This window comes from Brassica oleracea, chromosome C3 (assembly GCF_000695525.1).
Source record: "Brassica oleracea var. oleracea cultivar TO1000 chromosome C3, BOL, whole genome shotgun sequence".
NCBI lineage: Eukaryota > Viridiplantae > Streptophyta > Magnoliopsida > Brassicales > Brassicaceae > Brassica > Brassica oleracea.
Genome location: NC_027750.1, coordinates 36856334 through 36868196, shown reverse-complemented (window position 1 = coordinate 36868196; position 11863 = coordinate 36856334). Strand labels below are relative to the sequence as shown.

Here is an 11863-nt window from a genome sequence, read left to right as displayed (position 1 = left end):
TATCAAATATAAAAAAAAAATTGGATTAATAAAAAATTTGTATGTTCGCATCAATTTAATTATATATTTAATAGTTACTGAACTTTAATTATTTAATATATATTAATTATTTCATAATATGTAAAAATATTTAATACATAAAATAATTTTTATATATAATGTTGATCCCGTGCAAGGCGTGGATCTTAACCTAGTTATAGATTATTGTTAACTATAAACTTTTGCCTCTAACATTCTTTTTCTGGTTTAACAATATGGATTTTTGTTAACTATAAAAATTTCTCTTTTACATTCTTTTTATTGTTCAACATTGATCAGATGTACTTATTACATTTCCAATTACATAATGTTATAGTTAAATAATAAATTTAGACGCTAATGTAATTTATAACATCTAATATAAAAAATTAACATTCTATTTTCAATTACATAGGACTTATCTGGTTATATGCTACTTCAACGATATTTTTGATGTTGTCATCTCTTAAGAGATTAAACGCTAACATTTTATAATAATTTTCAACACAACAACAATACAAATATATTTAGACATCTATACATGATGTATTTTGGTATATTTAGGCCACTTTAAGCAAACAATTATATTTTCTTAGTTAGCGGTTACAAATTACATTAGCTGAAACATTTACGTGTTTTTGTCGCTGTTAAACAAATCGCAAGGATCTTCTTCCCAAAATATATTCATTTTTGTATGCAAGGAATTCCTCTAGTTTGAGACTAATGGCAAGAGATTTGTAGGACGCATGACTATTTTGGTGGGATTGTACACATCATATGCAGATGAGTTAGCTTCATTAATTATCCTGGTAGAAAAATAGTTTGTTAGGTCGTCTCGTCGGGGAAAAAGATAATTTGTCATAGTAATTTTTATATAGTTAACCACATTGTTAATTCTCTCTCTCTATTAGTTTTTTTCCATAGACTATAATTTTTTTGATAATATAACTGTAAATATGGAAAGAAATCATGTGGGATGTGGCTAATAATTGTCTTCCGTATATCTACAATGCTAGGTAAGCTACAATTTATTATACAGTATTTCCAAGCTGCGTGAGGTCAACACGCCAACTGATCCTTGCAGTTTGGATTAGGGGTAATAATGTTTTTTTATGTGACAAATGGTATGGTCTTCTTCATGTACGTCTTGTCGTGTGTAGTTCTCTAATATCACTCTCAGATATGTATATATAGCTAAATTAATTGATCCTTGCAGTTTGGATTAGGGGTAATAATGTTTTTTTATGTGACAAATGGTATGGTCTTCTTCATGTACGTCTTGTCGTGTGTAGTTCTCTAATATCACTCTCAGATATGTATATATAGCTAAATTAATTGATCCTTGCAGTTTGGATTAGGGGTAATAATGTCTTTTTATGTGACAAATGGTATGGTCTTCTTCATGTACGTCTCGTCGTGTGTAGTTCTCTAATATCACTCTCAGATATGTATATATAGCTAAATTTTTTAAATAAAAAATTTAAAAAATAGTTTCAAAAAGCATTTTCGAATTTCAAAAAGAAAATTTGAAAAAAAAACAATTTTAAAAATTTTAACTTGAAAACATATATTCGAAATTATCAAAAAGAAATATTTTTTTTCATTTTATTATTATTTTTTTTTTTCTTTATCTAGGATATAAGAATCTTTTGTCCATTTAATAAAACTTATTTATATCATTTCTAGGAGTTCTTTTTGTGGCAAAAACTTTAAAAAGATCTATTTGAAAGAATTACCTTAATATATATTTCTTTTCTTTTTCTTTGTCAACAACAAGAGTAGTCATATAACGACGACAATATATATTTATCAGTTAAGGATGGGGCTGAGTCCATTTCTGTGAAACATTTGAATGTGGCTCATCTGGACCTCCGTTATTAAGTTATATATATATATATATTTGTTTTACGGTTTTAATATAATAAATAACAATATATTTATTTATTTTGAAAATATGGAGTATCAACGTATATAGGAGATTTTTTACTCTTCTTATGACATGTGGAAGGCGACTTTGTTGACACTTGTTCTAATGTGTTTTTTCTATGTTTTACGTTTTTTTTCTTTTAGAGTATTGCATTTTAGCCCAACACTTTTTAATTATACATTTTTATTTTTGAACTCGTTCCAAAAAATTTAATCGTGACCCTAACCCCTAATGCATACAAATGACTCCTAAATACAACTTTAAATACTAAAATGATCAAAAATATGAGGTGTCACATGCAACCTCCCATTTTTCTCTATCTCTCGATTAAAAGATGAAATTATTCCATAGATTTAGATGATCATTGTTTTTTCTCAATAAATTTTCTTAGAAATTATCTAAATAGTTGTGTTCCAAGCTCACATAACATATACAGAGGAAAACACTATCCAAACTTTGAGTGACAAAACTTGGTGAAAGGAAGAGCCACTAGAGACGCGAACAACAATGAAACCTGTCAACGAGATGAAAAAATAGGGGGGGGGGGGGGACAAAACAAAATTAGCAAACTGGGAGCTGTCCTCGAGCTATTAAAGAAGCATAGAAGTTCGATCACCAAAAACTAGATCTAGAAAACTAAGACGAGCAGAGACTATCAACGGCAAGCCAACGACGAGGAAGACAACATCAAAGACGACTAATTATGACCCAACTCAAGGAGATGCAGTCCCGAACATCTGCCAAAATCTAAGAAAGAAGAGGAGCATCCAATATTGATTAGAACAACCTACAACGCCGTTAGAAACAACCGCACAACTGAAAATTCATAAACCTGATTTACAACAAATATCAGATAATCTCACATGAGAAGAATGCGAGGAAGAACAAGAACACGGAGGTGAGTTTTTTCCGATGATGGTGAGAAGCATTGCACACCGGAAAGGTAAACAAAATACGTAGATGATAACGGTTCAATGTCAAAATATGGAGAGATGGCAAAACATCTTAAAAGGATAATGCTCAAAATTTTGAAAATAAAATAAAATTAATTAAATTTTAACTCTAAATTTTAACGCTGAAACCATTTTAGAATCAACAAATGTCTAAATTTAAAGTTGTTGAAATTCAATATATTTTTCTTCAGAGGCTCACTTCACCACAAACAAGTATTACTATACACACAACAACACATTATTGAAAAAATAAACACAAAATATATTACCTATCATCGTACTACTACATAACACAATAAAAACACTAAATAATGCTTATGACAAATAAAAACGACCACATAATTACATCATCCAAAAAAATTATACTAAACTAGAGTAAAACAATATTCTGCGCTAAGCGCAGACACACCTTTGGTTTAAAATAATATTGACTTACGAATAAATAGTATGTAATTTTTTTTGATCAAAATAAATAAATAAATAGTTTAAATAGTATATAATATTATTTGAGATTATACAGTAAAAGTTTTGAGTTTTTTTAAAATTTGACTGTTAAAAAATTGAATGGGACCCCTACATATATTCAATACCCTCTAGGTAATATGTACATGATTTTAGTTTTCCTTGTCTACTTGTATATATGTTTGTATTTTATTTTAAGAATTCGGCCAAAAAAACTTCAATTTTGCACGAATTGCCAAAATAAACATGAACTTTTGGGCTGACCAAAAAAACACCAAACTTTCATTGACTTTAGAATTAATTAACAATGTTTTCGCTGACTTGCCAATTTAGCACGCCACCAACAAATTTAACAGAAATATTTGACGTCGTTTATTGTTGGCGTTTAGTGAAACGACGTCGTTTTCAAATGAGATAAAACGACGTCGTTTTACATGATTTGAAATTAAAAATACGTAGACCCCTGGATTCGAACCCATTCGAACCCAGGTTGATTGGTCAAATAACAAGGTATTTTACCACTAGGCTACTGGCAATTTCAATGTACTTACTAACATGTTTACTTTTATTTATTACATATTAAATATAAAAAATTTTCTAAAAACTTAATAAAATCTTTACAATTCAAAAAAAAATTAAAAAAATAAAGAAGATTTTTATAAAATTAATTTAGAAATTAAAATTAAAAATAAAGTTTTATTTTTATTTTTAAAAAATAAAAACTCTTCCAAGAACAAGGTTCACAAGACATTGCTATGGACATTAAAGCAGATTTAAGTAAGCCTCTAAAAAGCAGATAACAATGAGCCTGTCCGAAGATTGTAACAACTAGACCTCAGTGAAATCAGACATAAAGCAGTCATTACCAAAACCTGAACCAGGGCTTTTTAGTTTTATAGTATCTCAACAACACCACGGCTCACGATTTTCCCTTCGTTGAGATCTTGAAACGCTTTTCCTGCATCTTCAAACTTGTATTTACTTGAAACCGCGTTTTTCAGATTGAAGATCCCTGATTCTGCTAGTTTCACTACTTTAGGAAGATCCTGTCTTGCTCTTCCTCCATATGACCCTATCACTTTTATCTTCAGACAATTACAAAAACAAGGAGATTCAAACGTCATCATCTTAAAAGCCATTTTTCAGCATCATAGATTTAAAAAAAAAAAAACAAGAAGCACAAACCTTCCTACGAACAAGTCGGTTGATGTCTATTTCTCCAACGGATCCAGCTTGTGAGAGTCCAATCATCACAGCTTTCCCACCATCTTTCACACTTAGTGTGCACTGCATGAAAGTCTGAGGCCTTCCCAACGCTTCAACAGCAACATCAACACCCATCCCACCGGTTATTTCCTGCCAAAACAGTAAAAACAATCACTAGCTTATAAATAACAAGGAACAAGCCTTTAATCAATCATACCCTTATCCTTTCAACAGCATCTTCTTTAGCAGCATTGACAGTATGAGTAGCACCAAGAGTCTTTGCCTTCTCCAATTTATCATCCTGGACATCCACAGCTATTATATCAGAGGCTCCAAAAGCCCTGGCTATCTGCAAACAACTGAAGCAACAACAACCTCAAAGATGGTTAGTTTATGGTCATAACCAAATCAGGTAATGACACATATAACAAACCTGGAGCCAACACCACCGATTCCAATTACAGCAATAGAATCACCAGGACGGATCTCAGCGGCATGAGCCATAGCACCATACGCTGTGAAAACAGCACATCCTAGAATGGCAGACTCAGTGTAGGGCAGAGACTCTGGTAGAGGAGCTAAACCGTGTGCTGGTGTGACACAGTACTCAGCCATCCCTCCCATACTGTACATATACACCGGTGAATCTGCCGGAAAGCAAGAAATGTAAAACAATCATGCTTCCTACTCCCTAACATGCCACCAAAGCCTAATCAAATTTAACTTTTTATACCATCATGACGCAAAAACAGACGAGTTTCACCATCGTAAAGAGTTCCTTTGGCTCTATTAAAAGCAAAGAAGTCTTCACATAGATCATCATGGCCCTGTATCCGAGTAAAGAGTATCAGCTTTAAGATCGGAAACCTAATGAAAGGACTACACTTTCCTCCCCACCTTAGCACAATAAGAACAGGTTCCACAGGGCATAATGAAAGCTCCAACTACACGAGAACCAATTGGAAATCTGAAACAAAAAAAGGTTGAGACATTCAGGATTTGTAACAAAAAAAAAAAAAAAAACTGAGACATTCAGGATTTGTAATATGAAAAAAAAAAATATGATTCCAATTAAAATAGTTTGAGAAACCTTTGGATGATCTTGTGATCAGTAAGAGGACCATGTTCAACGACTTCACCAGTGATCTCATGACCAATAACACAAGGACTAGAGAATGGTATCTCTCCTTTCATCACATGTAGATCAGAGTGGCATACTCCACAAGCTGCCCACATGCCAAATTGAAGCTTTTTTTTTTTTTAATTATTTCAAAACGAATCAAGCCATGAGGATATATGTAATTAATTACCTTTGGTTTTGATGAGAATCTCATTCACTTTTGGTCGGGGAATGTGAAATTCTTCGATGGTTAGAGGCTGATTTGGCTCGCGATACACAGCTCCTCGCATGTATCCGCCGGAGCTCACGTGATACCCAGCGATGGACGACGGAGACGGCGGCGGAGGGGGTTGACGATCGTCGCCGGAGGCTCCGGTTTGAAGAGATCTAACGGAGGGAGAAGAACCAAGGGAGAGTCTCGATAGTGAAAAGAGGCTCTTAGCAGCGGAGGCGCGGCGGAGAATCGGAGCAAACGCCATGATAAGACGACGGAGGTAAACTGATTGAAGATATTGATCGGAGTTTTCAGGGCAACGAAGGAGACACTTGAACGTGGTAAGAGATTTGTTAACAAACAAACGTAAACACTCTTGAGTTTTGACTGATAGACCACGCGCTCATTTACAAGTTTTAATATACAGTCTGTGTGGGTGTTCCTCACGCGTCGATAGTGCGTGTGTGCTGTTGATTTATGTCCACCAAACATGGGCCCACCTACACGCGTGTCTGTCTTATCTACGGAACTAAAGATTAGATCAGACGAGAGAAATGGGTTCATTTATCAATAGATAATAGATAGTGCTCCGACCTGGCCTAATTAATTCGACTATTTACTTGGTTTGGTTTGCTCGAAAGCCAAGCAAGTTTTCTGAAGTCATAACCCAACGGTTTGGGATTCATCCAGCTCTGTGTCCTCATGTGCACACTGTCTTTTGAGCTTTGGGCTCATATGCATTGTTTTGTTGCTGTTTTCATATAGATTTCACTATTAGTTAATAGTTACTGCATATTCAACTTTGAATCTCTCAACTGCGGCCTCTTCTGCATTGTTTTGTTACAGCCCGCGAAGAAACCAACTCAAACATGTGAAAACTATAATAATTAGTATAAACTAAAATGGCTGGAAGCTAGAAGAAGAAGATCGAAAGTAATATATTTTATTAAGATGACCAATCAATTTTGCTTAAAAGAAAATATATCTATTTGGCTCTAAGACCAGGAACATTTTTGAGACCCATCTTACCAAGAATCAGTTTAGGTATAGCCGGAGGATTGTCAAGTCCCATACTTCGACTAAACTCGTTAGCCAACTCCACAAGCCTCTCTTTGTCTCTTCCTATCATCTTCTGTGAGTTGTAGTACCCCAACCAAGCCTGATAAGCCGCCTCCTTGTTCCTCATCTCTACATGGCATAGCGCTTTTTGCACCTGGTACATTCCATTTTCAACCAACTTAATTCCCCATTCCAAATTTAATCTCCTTGAAGCAATGCCAAGATCAGTGAAATAGGATAAAGGCTTTAACCTTTTTTACGGTTTCTGGGTCTGTAGATGGCAGAGAAGACTTAGTGATGGGTAAGTCTTTAAGGGATGATAGGAAGTATTCCTCCCATGGTGCCAACAACAGTATGCCTTCTCCTTCCTTCCCTTTTCTCCCTGTTCTACCGAGTCTGTGTATATATTGTTCTCTGTCTTTTGGCAATCCCACCTGTACAAGCAAATGCATGTATACCATATCTGTAAAACCGGAGAAAAAAGTTTCTAAGTAAGAGTTATGTACTATAGTACGATTGAGTTTACCTGTAAAACGAGAGTCACATCAGGGTAATCAACTCCTCGAGCTGACACATCAGATGTTACAAGAATCAAACCTTTGGATTTGCGGAACTCATTAGAAACCCTTGTCCTGTAACTCTGCGGTTTTCTAGAATGGATCTCTCTCACGTTTAAGTTTAGCTCACCAAGTAGATCAGCCACTAATTTTGTAACCATAGCAGTTGTACAGAAGACAATGACCTTCAGGAACCAACCACAGAGTTAGCCAGAAAGAGAAAAACATAAGTCATGCGGTCTAATACTGGTGCTGGGATGACTTGTGTACCTTATAATCTACGTTATCCGCAATGTGTGCTCGAAGAAGTGTGTACAGAAGAGAGAAATGCTTGTCCAGTGAAGCAATCATGTGCGTTTGTCTGACCTGTTGATGTGTCTCTCCAGTGCCTTCGTGAACACAATTGATAAACTCGTGATCCCGCCTCAGAGCAACAAGGCACATTTGGCGAACCTTTACACCGTTAAAACTCAAGTCAAAACCCAAGACATAAACCAAAACAAATATGCAAGAAAATGAGTCAGACCTCTTCAGGTACTGTGGCAGAGAATAGAAAAGTTTGTCTCTCCTTAGGAACTGCGGAAAGTATCCTCTCAATGTCCTTGCGGAAACCCATGTCCAGAAGATGATCAGCTTCATCAAGCACAAGAACTTTCACACCCTTTAGCCTTGTTTCAAATCCTGGAGTGTTCTCAATATGGTCTTTGAGCCTTCCAGGTGTAGCAACCAATATCTGAAAATTTCAAGTAACACCTTTCATTTTAAAGGCCCAAATATTGAAGCATACGCACACATGTGCAAACAATACTAACCTGGCAAGGATTTGTTTGCATACGCTTTTGCTCTAAACCAAGCCTTGTGCCTCCAATCACAACTTGAACACCAATAGTTGGATGGTGCTTCAGCAAGGTGTTTGCTTCTGTAGCAGCTTGATTGGCAAGTTCTCTAGTTGGGCATATCACAAGTGCAAGGATCGGAGGTCGCTTATTATCCGGGCTTGTCGGAGGAGATTTGACAACTACTTCGATTGATGGAAGCTTCAAAAATAAACAGAAACAATAAGCACAAATCATATGTGCAATACATTATCAAATGGCCTACTTATTATACTCGTGTTAAGTCTCACCAAAAACGCTACAGTTTTCCCAGTTCCTGTTTTGGCCTTAGCTAGAACATCTTTACCTGAAAACAAACAATGCCCAAGAAACCAATGAGTTAAAGAAAAAAACTATAAAGGCTACATGCCCTTGTACCTTAAGGACTAGACAAATAAAAGCATACCTTTGAGAATGATAGGGAGAGTAGCTTCCTGCACAACAGTCATTGTCTCGTATCCCGCATCGTTAAGTGATTTCAGCGATAAGGGAGACAAAGGATAGTGATCGAATCTGTTAACAAGTGGTCAGAGTAAGTCAGTTACAAAGGAGATCAATTACGCAATAACTTAAGTTACTCTCAGCTTATTCCATCAGAAGCACAGAAGAAACTAGAATTGCAACAACAACAACAACAACAACGTACCTTGTCTTGGTCAAATAAGAATCTGAGCTTTTAACATCATTCCTTGCTTCTACACCCTTCTCCTTATCAAAACCAAAAGCAGAAGCAGCTTTCTTCTTAAGAAACTCGTGATCTTCATCTTCTTCCTCGTCCTCTTCACTAAGCAAATCCCCAATACCTCCCATAACTAAACTCTTAACATCCTCATCACTACTCTCTCCATCTAGAACATCTCCCCGCCGCTGCTTCCTTAAACCCTTGTATCCTTCTCTATCTCTACCTAAACTTCTCTCCTTCCTCCCACGAAAAGAGGATTGACTACTCCGAAAGTTCGATCCTTTATCTCTGTCACTAAACAGATTCTCCCTAAAGGAGTCAACTTTGTTGCGAGTCCCTCTAAATCCTTGGTTTCTCCCCCTGCTACGATCCACGTCATCATCATCATCGTCGCTTGTGAGGTGGACACGCAATGAACCAGGTCTCAGATCGCTTACCCAGTTGCTGAGCTCTTCCTCGTCTTCGATCAGGCTCCTCGACGCGCGGGGTTCGCCTCCGTTGGGACGAGAGGAGAAGTTGATGTGAGGCCCGATTGCTAAGTGATTCAACGAGAATATCCGGGAGAGCAAAGGGGAGGAGCTAGAAGTGTTACAATGATAAGCTCGAGAACCAGAACTGAAGGAAGCGAGATTATTAGTAGTGCGCGGGAGAGAATGAGTGATGAATCGTATTCGGCGAGGGAACTTCAAAGGCATAGCTTTGAGCTCTGTGTTAAAACCGGACTGGGGAGGGTTTCATTTCATCTAAGAAGGACATCAAAACGACTACATTTTCATGGTATGCTGAAACGTGAAAACGGCACGTCGTTTTTTTCCATAAACGGATCAATTCCTTTGACCGGTCGTGATTATTGGAGCCGAGCGTATACCATTTGGTAGTGTTACTGTTACTACTAGCGTATGATGAATGTACTGAATTTTCAAGATGTTTTAGTCAACTATTTTGTAAACATTTTTTTTTCATAATTCTATGTTTTAGCTAAGTAATTCACCTAAGGTTAATTCATTCGACGGCAACTTTGTAATCATTTGAAACTTCAATAATAACAATAGGAAGTATTTGTTACTCAACTCGATTTCTTCATTTCTTTTCTCACAATTTATTGGTACATATGTGGTGGACATGTAACATGTGTTATGATATGTGGACATTGCAATGTTATTATCTATGTATAAATGGTAGAATCAGCTATATTACACATGTATATTTTTCCAAATTATCTATAAATAGCAAGATAATTATGGCAGATTATAATTCAAATTCATTATACTGAATGCGTACAGAAACAAATGATTTCATTGGTAGAGCTTAACTTTTACGAATCCAAAAAAATAATACAAACTAATGATAACAAAAGAAAATAAATTACGAGCTCATTACGAAGTGGACACTTGGAACTTGTCTGTTTGATTATTTTGTTAAAGGTCAAATCCATTTTTCTAATTTTTAGTAAAGTCAGCCTGGTAGTTAAGAGTTTTAAATGTTAGTTAACTACTACCGTTCCTGAAAGTAAGATGTTTTAGATTTTTTTCTTGTTCCACAAAGATAGATTTTCTATATTGTTAAGGTATTTTTTTATACTTTTGAGGAACATTAATTGAGAATATTTGAATTGATTAAATTTCATTGGTGGAAAGTTATTGGAAACTGTATAATAAAGCAAAAAATAAATTAAATTATAAACATTTATTAAATTCTTAATAAGCGTGCATATTCTAGAAAATCTTACTTTCAAGAACAGAGGGAGTAACTTTTGTATTTCTTTGGAGAATTATTTTGTACCGAAACTTTAAAGGGGTTTTTGCCAAAACTAACCCACAACTTGATTTTAATCCCAAACATATACCCAAATTTGAATCAAATGCAAAACTAACCTAAAAGCCTAGTGAAATTACAGCTCAACCCCTTGTGACCAAACAAAAAAACATAAGCCATTTTTACGAATATAGCCCCAGTAAATCATCTGAGTCGTCTGAGATGTTGGAAGTCGTCTGGACGACTGAAGTGTAAGTCGTCTGGTACCAGTTTATTTTAAAAATAATTTATAAATCTTGTAAAAAATAAAAATAAAAATTAAGTAATTATAAACAGTTTTAAGTGATATAAATTAAGATATGATAATTGATTTGTTTTGAAGATAGATGAGTGGAAGTAGTGAATCATGAAATACTTTGGTTTAGGAGTTTGGCAAACATATGTTGTAGTATTGTATGTATTGTTAGGGTTAGATTTTGGAAAACTAAAATGTTTTTTTCAAAAATTAGTTTTCACCTATATGTGTTTATTTATGTGTATAGTAAACACTTTTCAAGTTTGATTTGATTTTATGAAGTCATTAATTAGATAATTAAGTTTAGGGGTTATGTTTAGGGTGTGGACGACTTATATTTCAGTCGTCTGTTGAATAATTTACTCGGACGACGTATATTTTAGTCGTCTGTTGAATAATTTACTCGGACGACGTATATTTTAGTCGTCTGTTGAATAATTTACTCGGACGACGTATATTTTAGTCGTCTGTTGAATAATTTACTCGGACGACGTATATTTTAGTCGTCTGTTGAATAATTTACTCGGACGACGTATATTTTAGTCGTCTGTTGAATAATTTACTCGGACGACGTATATTTTAGTCGTCTGTTGAATAATTTACTCGGACGACGTATATTTTAGTCGTCTGTTGAATAATTTACTCGGACGACGTATATTTTAGTCGTCTGTTGAATAATTTACTCGGACGACGTATATTTTAGTCGTCTGTTGAATAATTTACTCGGACGACGTATATTT

General features: G+C 35.1%; 2 protein-coding genes across 2 annotated transcripts; both read right to left on the bottom strand.

Annotated features, from left to right (window-relative positions):
* Positions 1–4042: 4042 nt before the first annotated feature.
* On the bottom strand, positions 4043–6307 carry LOC106328022 (alcohol dehydrogenase). The gene is made up of 8 exons (XM_013766372.1): positions 5877–6307; positions 5657–5792; positions 5464–5533; positions 5300–5393; positions 5000–5213; positions 4784–4925; positions 4546–4716; positions 4043–4445 (listed from the first exon to the last, which is right to left on the bottom strand). The coding sequence occupies exons 1-8, from the start codon at positions 6163–6165 to the stop codon at positions 4254–4256; spliced, it is 1308 nt and encodes a 435-aa protein (XP_013621826.1). The 5' UTR covers positions 6166–6307; the 3' UTR covers positions 4043–4253.
* Positions 6308–6829: 522 nt separating this feature from the next.
* On the bottom strand, positions 6830–9815 carry LOC106328603 (DEAD-box ATP-dependent RNA helicase 31). Its single transcript, XM_013767078.1, has 9 exons — positions 9038–9815; positions 8798–8904; positions 8643–8698; positions 8329–8553; positions 8043–8249; positions 7787–7969; positions 7486–7701; positions 7211–7393; positions 6830–7113 (listed from the first exon to the last, which is right to left on the bottom strand). Exons 1-9 carry the CDS (start codon positions 9766–9768, stop codon positions 6886–6888), a joined length of 2136 nt encoding a protein of 711 aa, XP_013622532.1. The 5' UTR covers positions 9769–9815; the 3' UTR covers positions 6830–6885.
* Between the last annotated feature and the right edge of the window lie 2048 nt (positions 9816–11863).